The sequence below is a fragment of the Thamnophis elegans genome, chromosome 12, assembly GCF_009769535.1.
Source record: "Thamnophis elegans isolate rThaEle1 chromosome 12, rThaEle1.pri, whole genome shotgun sequence".
Lineage (NCBI taxonomy): Eukaryota > Metazoa > Chordata > Lepidosauria > Squamata > Colubridae > Thamnophis > Thamnophis elegans.
The window spans coordinates 15,019,790-15,032,241 of record NC_045552.1 but is presented as its reverse complement, the minus strand read 5'-3'; the positions used below and the strand labels follow the sequence as shown (position 1 = coordinate 15,032,241).

At 42.5% G+C, this 12,452-nt stretch overlaps 1 protein-coding gene across 1 annotated transcript in view; it reads left to right on the top strand.

Annotated features, from left to right (window-relative positions):
- The window catches only part of PTPRU (protein tyrosine phosphatase receptor type U), a 423,380-nt gene that overhangs the window by 210,012 nt on the left and 200,916 nt on the right, over positions 1–12,452 (top strand). The window contains 4 exon segments of the mRNA XM_032228173.1: positions 2,405–2,676; positions 6,310–6,391; positions 6,998–7,113; positions 8,783–8,957. Of these exon segments, the coding sequence (XP_032084064.1) occupies positions 2,405–2,676; positions 6,310–6,391; positions 6,998–7,113; positions 8,783–8,957 (645 nt within the window).

Below are 12,452 nucleotides of genomic sequence, written 5' to 3'. Positions count from 1 at the left end.
AACAGTAAAAATAATGGCTTTTTGTCTGGATGGTGTCTTGGGATGAGCCGATAGACAGAGAAAGGAAGCAGTATGCTTCCTCCCATATTTGGGCATACCAGGGGTTGTGACACAAAATACACACACACACACACACACACATATTAAAAAGAGCAATAATAGCAATGAGTGACAGTCTAATCGATGAGGAACAGATGGAGTATTTCAACGTAAGCTCCACCTCTTTTGTACATCTATTGTCATTGGAAGTCGGGCAGCATATACATTTTACCACACGTTTTTCTGTTGAAAAAAAAAAACACTTCTCGCCCATACCCCCTACCTTCTGGAACATTCTTCCTCCAGAGATGAGAATGGCACCAACCCTCTTGGCTTTTCATAATGCCTTAAAGACCTAGTTGGGATCCCAGTGTGTTCAGGGACACTTTTTTTGCTTAATATTTCTTTTTACCATTTTTCTCAGCTGCTATATTTATGTTTCTGCTGCAGTTGCACACGGTTTTAATTGGTTTTGTGATTGTTCGCCATCCATGATCATTTGTTTGAAATGGACAGGTACAGAAATTGGATGGATGGATGGATGGTTGGGTGGATGGGTGGATGGATGGATGAACGGATGGATGAACGGATGGACAAAATGAATGAATGAAGCTTCATCTGGACAGCAAGATATCTCTAGCACATGCAATTGTAATTTACCATTTGGATCATCTTCATTGACTTTGTACAAGAGTGGTTGATATAGTCAACTCTGGGCTGATCCAGCAAAGCAAAAATGTTTCATGTGATCTACTCTAGGAAGGGCAAGGGCTGTTGGGACAAGTCCAAGCAGTCACCAGGAGATATACCCTGGCTTGAAGGTCTCCTTGTGAGGAGCAGGTCTAGTAGAGTGCAAACAGATGACCCCAAAGATCTCTCCCCATCTCTGGAGAGATTTTCATTGACCAAAGACTGGTTCCTGGCCAGTGATTCCAACACAGTGCTGTCCCCATTCATGGAGTTGCTTAAAGGGACATCTGACCTGGTATCAGTTCTCACCTAGGAGCCCCAAGAAGTAATATATCTTGAACCAATCCTTGTTTTCTGATATTTCTGGAAGTACCATGGACTAACGGGAAGTAAAAAATTTGATCCGTGATTACGGAAAGACAGGTAGCTGCTCTGTACTCCTGCTGCCAAGAAGCATTGAGGTTTATTACATTGATGGCCTCTGGGTATTGTAATAACCAACAGAGTGCAGTTTAGTCAGAAGCAACTAATGTTAAATGATTCAAGAAAGCAGAATGGAAATTAAATGGCTTGATCCAGGTGGAGTTAGGCGTTTCAGGGCAATAAAGGCTGAAGGAATTCTAGAGGAATGGTAAATAATTATCATGTCTCCTTGACTATAATACAAGCAGTGATAAGGTTAAGGTTGTGGCACTTAGTTTCCCTGCCTGTGTAAAAATAGTGTCTTTGGAGGTGACCAGAGTTTTAAGATGGTATGTATGTTGAGCTCTTTATGCAATAGATACCAGTTATAGCTATCACCAAGAACATTGCAATGATTCAAATGCTCATAATGTTCTAAACTGAGCAGAAGAAAGACAAAATGATCAATGGGACACTGCTGTAGGTGATTAAATCTAAAATCATTGCAAAGAAAGAGATACATATATATTAATATTAAGACAGGGAGAGCACCCTTTAAATTCCACAAGAAAATCCAAACGGGATGAAAAACTAATTTTGGACTGTTTTAAGTTCACCCAAATTGTGCCAAAAATGAACCAAGATCTACTGTACTACTTAACATTGTTGTTGTTGTTGTTGTTGCTGTTGTTGTTGTTGTTGTTGTTGTTATGGGGGTTTCAAGAAGGGAGTGGAAGCCTTAATCTACTTTCTGCCAATTCCAATCAGTGTTTTGCCCTGAGGTCCAGTTGATAGGCTTGGAGTTTTGGACCAGCATTAAAAATTTTCAAGCCTGAAGTTTGTCATATCTTGCCAGGTGCAAAGGATCAGGACTAAACCTTTGGTTACACTTCACAGATTTATTGCTTAATCCTATACACAAGAATCTAGTGAACTAAAGTTCAATACTAAATTGACGCTAGATAAGGTCAACGGAATTCAAGAAACGTTAAGCTTGGACCATTGATGGCTATATTAAGATTCTAAGCTGATGGATACACTTAACTCTGCCTCCACCTGGTCTTCTCATACATGTCTTTTGCTAGGCTGTACATTGGATTTGTAAGGTTGCTTGCATTACAAAGGATGGCAAGAATACGAAGAGTTACTGTGGATAAATGTCCATGTTTCTTATGCCATTATGAGTTTATATCAACATTATCATTACAGAACCTTCAGATTCAAATATTTCTGGTTAAACAAGTTGTGTTCTTCTCCTCTCTTTCCATTACAGGTTCTTATCTGATGGTCAATTCCTCCCAGCACAATCCAGGGCAGAAAGCACAAATCCTCTTCCAGACATTGAGTGAAAATGACACTCACTGCCTTCAGTTCAGCTACTTCATGTACAGTCGGGATGGGCACAGTCCTGGGACTTTGAATGTCTTTGTCAAGATGAATGGAGGGCCACTGGGAAGCGTGGTGTGGAATGTCTCTGGCTCCCATGGTCGGCAATGGCATCAGGTGGAGCTCGCCGTCAGCATGTTTTGGCCCAATGAATACCAGGTGAGGCGAGGATTGCTGTCAGGCACCATAAATCAGGAAGCAAGGTGGTTGAAATGACTACAGGTTTATTGCATGCTAACTCTGCCTACAAGAATCTGAGCTACTACTTCTAGTAAAGAATCTCAACTACTCAAAGCAAATTGGTGGTAGACAGGAGTCAACGGAATTCAAGGTGGGCTGGACTTAGAACTCTTGTGGGCATGAAAGGATTCAAAACTGATGACACATTTGACTCCTCCCTCAGGCTCAGCCTCCTACAGTAGCCTTTCTGGAGAAACTTTGTGGGAGATTTGGGATAAATTCTGATGCTTGAAGAAAATCACCTCCTGAAAAGGGAGGTGTGTGGCTGAATTTACATAAACTGTACCATGGATTAGCAAAACCCATCTAGTGTGTTCACTGAGCATGCCAAATCCAAAATAATAAACCATACTATGGCTTGAGGCTATGGGTTGAGATAATTACCAGATTTCTTGTCTTCTACCAACTACGAGATGTGAACTCTATCATAGTCTGTTCTACTTGTTACAGGCCCAATTAGGTGGCAGCACCTAGCTCTTCTTTAAAGGTCTGAAAAAGCTCAACAAGTTTTTTTTAGTTCTTCCATGGGTGAATGCCAAGAAATCCCAGATTGTAGGTTAGAGTTGGGAGTTCACAAGAAAGTTCCAGAAAAAAATAATGGTACAATGGTACAGCACTTCCAGTTGTTCCAAAAGCTGCATGGTTATTGCATGAAATCCACAGAAATTGAGCTTGACTGGAAGCGCACTTTATTTTAATATTCTATGGAAATCCAGCTCTTCATTTATGAGAAAGATGAAAATGCGAGACAAGAGGATTTCACTGGATTGTCAATAGTAATTGTCTAATAATTAATTAATTGTCACTAGCCCATTCTTTTTATTCTCCTGGGATGGATGCTTGTCACTGTATAATCGGACTGATTTGTGCTAATTTCTGCTTTATGATCAGATGAGATTTATTATCCCACTTAGTTCTTTTTCATGTAGCTCCTGAAAAACCCCTTTCATGAAGTTTAAATGAGCTAACATATCTCCACCTTTCAGAAGGCGTGCCCTAAACAGTTTGCGTGTGAGATGTATGTGTGCACCTACAGTGTCACGGACATAAATCCTTTTCAAATTCTCCCAACATCTTGCAGCAGAATTTTCTCCACAAATATGAACTAATTGTTGGTTATTCAGTGTTAGACCAATAATACACAACGCCCGTTCATTGCATTGCTGAAAATCTGCTATTTTCTTGGCATCATCATCGTTATCTGGATTCCATGCAGTTACATCTGGTGGAATCTGTACAGCATCCAATAAACCTTCCCTACACAGGAGTAGACTGCATTTCATAGACCAGGAAACATAGTTTGTTCCATCCATCCGGGTTATCATAGATAGGCTTGTTGATGGGTCGCTCGCCATCTTCTCCAGGATAGTGCAATCACTAAATAAACAGCTATCTGTATATGGTATTGCGTATCAACACCAGCTCTCCTTTAGCTATGTCTGGTACACTCTGGGCCTATAACCAGTATTAGGTAAGCTCACCGTTGGGAGAGCAAATACGTTCAGCAAAGCGTTGTGAGAGTTGTGTTGGAGAACACACAAACCAGCATCCAGAGACACTGCAGTTTAAATAGGCTTTTACTAAAATAGAGGTATCAGAGTCCATCAAACAGCCCAAGTCATACACAGATAAGAGAGTTAGTCATCAACGTCTTTCAGTTAAGGGGTAATCCAAATAACGTAGTCCAGTATCATACAATCAGTCTGGTACACAAAGTTTGCTAACAGTTGCAAAACTTACAATAGCTCATGGCACTCAGATCAGATCAGCCCAGCATCTAACGAACAGAGAACTAACTGTTGTTCTGGCACCCTCTTATGGCTGATTGAGAAAAACAGCAACCAATCACATTTTACAGTATGATTTAAAGAAACAGGTACAACACTTTTACATGAGTTATGTATTGCCAACCCAACTGTTAGATTATATTCCTAACACACTTCCCTCAAAGGAAGTTGATCATTGGCTTCAGATAGTCTTCCCCTCAATCTAGATAGCTGAAAATCCATGATCCCCTTTATGGCATTCTTTGCACTTCTTCAATAATGCTGCAAATTGAAAGAGAATTTATTGAGGGGGAAAAAATTAGCCTTGGGCAGCAACAGACTATCAACTGGCTTGGCAGGTCCTTTGTGCTCAAAGTTGGCCAAAATATTGTATATTTTCAGGGGTGCCAAAACTTCAGGCATTTATATGGGGCAGTAAATCAAGTTTCCAGACAAGATCCTTATTTTATTTTCTTAGATTTCTTAACAATTTTTGAAAAATAACAAAGACACAACCAAAACCAAAATATTATGAAAATAACTAGTGAAAATATGTGTTACATTTCTATCCTCCCTTTTCTCTAAAAGTTCAAGTTGATACAGGTAGTCCTCAACTTATGACCACAAAATTTATGTTGCTAAATGAGATATTTGTTAAGTGGGTTTTGCCCCATTTTACAAACTTTCCTGCCACTGTTAGTAAGGAAATCTCTGCACTTGTTAAATTAGTAACATGGTTGTTAAGTGAACCTGGCTTCCCCATTGACCTTGCTTGTTAGAAGGTTGCCAAAGGGGGATCACATGACCCCGGGATATTGCAGCCATCATAAATATGAGTCAGTTGGCAAGCATCTGAATTTTGATCCCAAGATCAGGGGGATGCTGTAATGGTTGTGTGATAAACAATCATAAGTCACTTTTTTCAATGATGTTGTAACTTCGAATGGTCACTAAATGAACTGTTGTAAGTCGAGAACTACCTGTATTTATGCTTTCCTCCTTTACACAATTTTCTTTAGAGAGATTAGTTGTCAACTTGCAAAGCAACCTTGGCCTGCTCTCGAGTTGCCATAGGCAAGGGGGATGGGACACTGATGAAGCAGCACGGCAACCACAAACAGAAACACATTCCAGGCATATCTTTCTAGAGGCTGTATCCCAGGTTACCCGCAGCAGCCGGAAGGGAGTGATATCTACAGCCTGCAAAAGTGCTCCATTGGAGAATGTGATTTATGATACACCTTGGGGGAAGGGGGAAACAGGGTCATAATTGGGCCATAAATTACGTGGGGTCAGAGTTGGCTTCACTTGGGACATGCTGACATGTTGCTCCTAATGAATAGCTGGATTTCTTTTGAAGCGTGGCTCGAGGCTCATGATTTAATTAGGGAATTCATTGGAACCTTGATAGCAGTAGTTAATAGGTCAGATCAATGGTTCCCAATTTGGGGCCCAAGCTCCACAGGGGGTCAATTTGACTTTTAATGGGAGCAATTTGAACCTTGTTTAAATCAAGTTAATGACCTTTTAGGCTTCCTCTGCATGAGTAGAGTTCACTTTTTGAGTAAAGTAAGAATTATATGTCAGGGGGCCAGGGGCATCAGGATTTTAGAGATGCTTAGGAGGCCCATGGCCAAAAAAAGATTAGGAACCACTGGATTAGATTAAGGCAGTGCCCAACCCAGAGCCACTCAGTAAATTTCAGAGTCAGAGTTGTGGTAAGGTCTCCTCAGTTCTACTCCAATATTCCAGTTGTAATACCAGAATCTCTCTTTTTTATCCTTAGGTATTGTTTGAAGCAGTCGTTTCCAATGAGCGGCATGGCTACTTGGGATTGGATGACATCCTGCTGTTGAATTACCCCTGCTGTAAGTGTCACATTTTCTTCGATCAACTTTCTCCATTCCGCTGTGGTAGCAGCACAGACTTGTTCCAGGTCCCTTATGGCTAGCTTTAATCCCTAAAAGAATAACAACTGGGGAAGATGACAGATAATGCAGTGAAGAAGATGATTGCATGGCGAAATTTTCAATCATACTAGGGGTAATAAATACGAGGGCTCTGCTACTACTTGGGTTTATTCCAAAAAGGTTTTCTATCTGCCCAAGGGCGTGAAAGTAAGCTTCACAACGCCCCCCCCCCCCAGTGCTGCCCCTCACCAATCTGGGGTTGGCAATGACAAGAAAAGATGTAGTTTCTTTAACAAGTTGCAAAGAGGCACTATGTTCTTGTCCTTATAAAGCCCCTTTATGAAATAAAGATGTAACAAAGAGGAGAAGCAAGTAAGCGAGTGAGCTAGCACCCCAAAGATATTCTAGCAATTACTCTCTACTTAAAAGTATGTTTAAATTAATCCTCCCACCTTCAACCTGTTTTATACACATTTTTTTTGAGCGATATCATTTGCGTGGGAGGGGATTAACTAAAGAAGTCTTTCCACAGATCTTTTTGTCTGTTTATCTCTGTTTCGGCAGCTAAAGCACCTCATTTTTCCCGCCTGGGTGATGTGGAGGTAAATGCTGGACAGAATGCCACTTTTCAGTGTGTAGCGGCCGGCAAGGCTTCTGAAACGGAGAGATTCCTCATGCAGGTGAGCAGGAATAAGTTTACCCTCCTTGGACTATTTACCTTTTATCTGTCCCTCTTTGCTCTTGTTTCCTTCAATGAGGGGTGAGTTCAACCTGTCCTTTGTGTTCTTCCATTGCCTGAAATAATAACCTCTGTATAGGATGCATTTGATATACTTGGAGATAGGTTGAAATAAGCTTTCCATGCAGATTGCTGATCTGCAACTTCCCAGAATCCCTCAGTTTTCTCCTTTCTAGAATTGATTGTTACTGGCAGGTTCTTCCACTCATAGCTCAACCTCTCTTTTGTAGTCTTAAAGCAGGGGTCGGCAACCTTAAACACTCAAAAGAGCCACAAAGGTCCTAACCGGAAGCCTCCTGTTCGATTCTGAAGTCGACTGGAAGTCCGGTTCCCCCACCATAAAGTCTCCTCCTAGTGAAGTATCCTTTTTCCTCTACCTGTCCATAACCAAAAGCCCCATCAATGATGAAGCTGACCGGAAAACCCGCCCCTTGAGTCTCCCCCTGGCATGCCATGCTGCCTCCCCCACCAGAAGCTCCTCCCAAAATTGTGGCACCGATCAGTGACAGGGAGCCACAGCAGAGGGATAAAGAGCCACATGCGGCTCAAGAGCTGCAGGGTTGCCGACCCCTGTCTTAGAAAAAAAATATTTTCAGAAGAACATGATTATCTATGTTTTTGTTTAATTTGCCCCAAAGGAGGAAACTTTTCTTTTCTTTTTAAGTAGAAAGGTGTTCTGACCCCCTCCTTCATCCAGTAACAAAAGCTGAGACAAGCTTAAATGGAATGTCCTTTAATAACAAGACCAGAATCTCAGTGGCTGAAAGCCAAGTAAACAAACAGATAAGGACCTTGGCAGCAAGTCCGACAAACCTTGGCAGCAATTCAAACAAACCTTTGCAGCAATCCAGCCTGCCAAGTTAGTTTCTCTTTAGTCAAAGCGTTGACTTCTGCAAGAAGGGCGTGGCACAAGCAGTCTTTTTTATAGTCTGGAGAGGAGCCTAATGACCATCAGTTGAGCGTAATTACCTCCTGTAATTATGTAATTGCTCCTGACGCCGAGTAGCTCTTCGATGGCGTGCATCTAGGAACAACTAACTGTTGGTTTCTGCATCACTCTCCCTTACCTCCTCCCCACTAATCCAAGGCTCAGGTGCCACCTGGTGGCCAACCAGTCTCTCTGCGCCCCGCTCAGAGTCGGAACCCTGTCCAGGGTCCTCCACATCCTCCAGGGCAGACTCATAGGGCCCCTCGCTGTCGGAGTCTGGTGGCAGCTCCAACGGCTCCTGCTGGGCTACAACAGAAAGGGTAGCAAGTTCTAAAAAAAGCAGACCATGTCTCAGCATCCCTTCCCAGAAAACATGATCCCTGGTGGCACAGTGGTTACAGTGCAGTACTGCACTCTATTTCTGCTGATCACTGGCAGCTTGGCAGTTCGAATCTCAGCAGGTTCAAGGTTGACTCAGCCTTCTATCCTTCCAAGGTGGGTAAAATGAGGAGCCAGATAGTTGGGGGCCATAGGCTGACTGTGTAAACTGCTTAGAGAAGGCTGCAAAGCACTGTGAAGTGGTATATAAGTCTGAGTGCTATTGCTATGATGCTTACATAGGCTGCAAACACCAATATCTTCAGAGCAGGATTGATGGTATTCTTGTTTTTCTGAATGGTAGAAGCAGAATGGGGTTGTCATTCCCACCATCTCAGTGAAGCACATCAGTCACAGAAGATTTCTGGCTACTTTTCAATTGGATCAAGTGTTAAAAGGAGACCAGGACTTGTACCGCTGTGTGACTCAGTCTAGCAGGGGCTCTGGGGTCAGTAACTTTGCCGAGCTGATCGTCAAAGGTATGTATCAGTGGGTGTGTTGGGATTGGCTTACATGCTCAGCCTGGGCAAAATCAGGCCTAGACATTTGAAGTCCGAAGAACGATTTGAATTCTATTTGTCAGTACAGGTAGTCCTCGACTTACGACCTCAACTGAGCCCAAAATTTCTGTTGCTAAATGAGACACTTGTCAAGTGAGTTTTGCCACACACGTTGTGACTTTTCTGGCCACCGTTTTTAAGTGAATCACTGCAGTTCTTCATGTATTAATATCGTTGCTAAGTGAACCTGGTTTCCCCATTGACCTGGCTTGTCAGAAGGTCGTCAAAAGAGGACCACAATGGGATCCTTGGGACCTTGCAACTGTCATAAAGAGGAGTCAGTTGTGCCAAGCACCTGAATTTTTAAATCACATGACCACGGGGATGCCGCAAAAGTTGTCAGTGTGGGGAAAATGGTCATAAGTCACTTTTTTCAGGGCCGTCGTAACTTTGAACGTTCACTAAATGACCGTTAGGTAGGTCATTTAGTCGGTAAGGTAAGTCAAGGACTACCTGTAAGTGAGAGATCGATTGTGGGGGCTGATGTCAGGCGGAAGCAACCAGAACCACTCATGAAATGTCTCAACAGGAGTTTTATTGGCAGTCACCTATGTTACAGGAATCTCACCAGGCTGACTGCATTCCCTTGAGAATGACAAGACAAGGCCTCCAGACCTCTGGGGAAGGTCAGGCTTGTGCTGCTTTCTGCAGTGCAAAGTCTCCAGACTTGGGTCTCTCTCTTCACACCTCCCCGCAGTCTAGCTGGAGATTCCACCAAAGCTGATGAACCACACCGTATTTTAATCTTGGGTACATTTGCCCTCTCAATTCCTGGCAAATAGATGGGGAAGAAATGGAATGTAGTGACAGATTTTACTTTCCTGGGCTCCAAGATCACCGCAGATGGGGACTGTAAGCAAGAAATTAAAAGACGCTTGCTCCTGGGGAGGAAAGCTATTGCAAATCTAGACCGCAGACTAAAAAGCAGAGACATCACCCTGCCAACAAAAGTGTGTATAGTCAAGGCTATGGTTTTCCCAGTTGCAATGTATGGTTGTGAAAGTTGGACCATAAGAAAGTCTGAGTGCCAAATAATGGAGGCCTTTGGACTATTGTGCTGGAGAAGACTCCTGCGAGTCTCTTGGACTGCAGCGGATCCAACTGGTCAGTCCTAGAAGAGATCAACCATGACTGCTCTTTAGAAGGCCAGATCCTGAAGATGACACTCAAAGACTTTGGCCACCTAATGAGAAGGAAGGACTCCCTGGAGAAGAGCCTCATGCTGGGAAAGACTGAGGGCAAAAGAAGAAGGGGACGGCAGAGAATGAGGTGGCTGAGCCACCAAAGCAGTTGCCATGAGCTTAAATGGACTCTGAGGGATGGTAGAGGACAGGAAGGCTTGGAGGAACGTTGTCCATGGGGTCACGATGAGTCAGACATGACTTTACAACGACATGTAACAACAACAATGTTTTGTGGGTTGGGGAATAGAGAGAGAGAAAGGCACACACACACACACACAGAGAGAGAGAGAGAGAGAGAGAGAGAGAGAAAGAGAGAGGGGGGGAGAGGGAGAGAGAGAGAGAGAAGGATAATGCTTTCCTTGCATATCTTTTGTTCATTGCTGTGGGCGGATGTTGTTTCATGTTACTTATTTATAAAGAGGCTTCAGCAGCACAGAAATGTGCCATCTGCCTGTGATAGTGAACTCTTCTGGGAGAGGGGAGAGGGAGAAGGCCTCTGTTCTACATCTGTTTGACTTGGAATGAGCTAATATGGGAAGGCAGCCCAGCTTTTGAGGATACTCATCATGGAACGGTACTTCCTGTATTGAGGTGATGGAGCAAGACTTGTCATGTACGCATGGCTGGAGAATCCTATTTGTTCTGCAGGCCATGTTCTCGTTACATGAACCCATTGGAAGCCATATGGAAGGTGCAATTTGAGTTTAAAAAAAAAGGGAGTGCCCAATTTAAATTTAAAAAGAGAAAATTACAGGATTATCTCTGTCTGTCTGTCTGTCTGTCTGTCTCCCTCTTTCCTTCCTTCCTTACCTCCCTCCCTCCCTCTCTCCTCCCTCCCCTCCTCTCTCATATGATTTGCTTTTCACTCTTCCTGACATTCTCCTTCTTCTCTCCTAAACATCACCCTGCAATAAGGGCAGACAGTTTTCATAAAAGAACTAAACCGAACTTGCACAAGTGTTTTTGAAATTAAAGCAACATCAAATTAGCCCAAGGGCTACAGGGTGCCTACCTGTAGTATACAAATTGGCTGATATCAGCTTGATTCAATTAAGTGTTTGCGTCCTTCAGAAATTGCAAGCTGCCTTTAGACATTAAGTGTGTTGAAGGTGGCTTTTAGTACAAAACAGCAATCATGAAATGAAAGCTGTAAGAGTAAACATAATCTTCTGGTAACGTTAAACTTACAAATAAAACAACATTGAATGAATGACTGAAGAGATAGGGGAAATCTGAGGATGAGCACATGCACTTAAACACTTAACTAGGCTCCTGAAGTTCCAGTACCTGCATATGACAAATACACAGAGGTTGATAAAGTTAGAAACTTGGTTAATTCAGGAACTTGATTCATCAGGTTGTCTGAATGCAGCACTACTCTTTCTTGTTCTTCCATCACCCCAATGAAGTTCTCCGCTATCTATAAACCCATAAACTCTAAAAACCTGGCTATGTTCCAAAGCCTGGGGCACTGAATGTGTCAAAGGTCCCGTTTCCTGTCTATATGGGTAGTCCTTGACTTACGACCACAATTGAACCCAAAAGGTACGTTGCTAAGTGAAACATTTGTTAAATGAGTTTTTCCTCCATTTTACAATGTTCCTTGCCAGGGTTGTTAAGTGAACCACTGCAGTTGTTGAGTTAGTAACAGAGTTGTTAAGTGGATCTGGCCTCCCCATTGCTTGTCAGAAGGTCACAAAAGGGGATCGCATGACCCCAAGTCATTGCGACTGTCATAACATGAACCAGTTGCCAAGCATCTGAATTTTGATCATGTGGCCATGGAGGATGCTGCAACAGTCTTAAGTGTGAAAAATGGTCATAAATCACTTTTTCAGTGCCGTTGTAACTTTGAATGGTTACTAAATGAACTGTTGTAAGTTGAGGATTACCTGTATCGCTAACTGGTCAGGTGTCTTGTTCCCGTGTATTTTGAATTTGGATGTTTTTATTGGTTTTACTGTTTTTATTGTTTTAAAAAGGTTCTAATAGTTTTCATTGTAATTTTTTAAAATTGCAAGCCACCCAGAATCATTATTGAGATGGGTGGCCATAGAAATTGAATGAATGAATGAATGAATGAATGAATGAATGAATGAATGAATGTCTATGGAGATTCTCAGTCATCCAGGTCACAGTTGACCCAAAGGTCCTTTTTCAAGAGGCAACTGGACTTTCTGGTTTTTCTTTGAAGAAGTTTCGCTTCTTATCCAAGAAGCTTCTTCAGCTC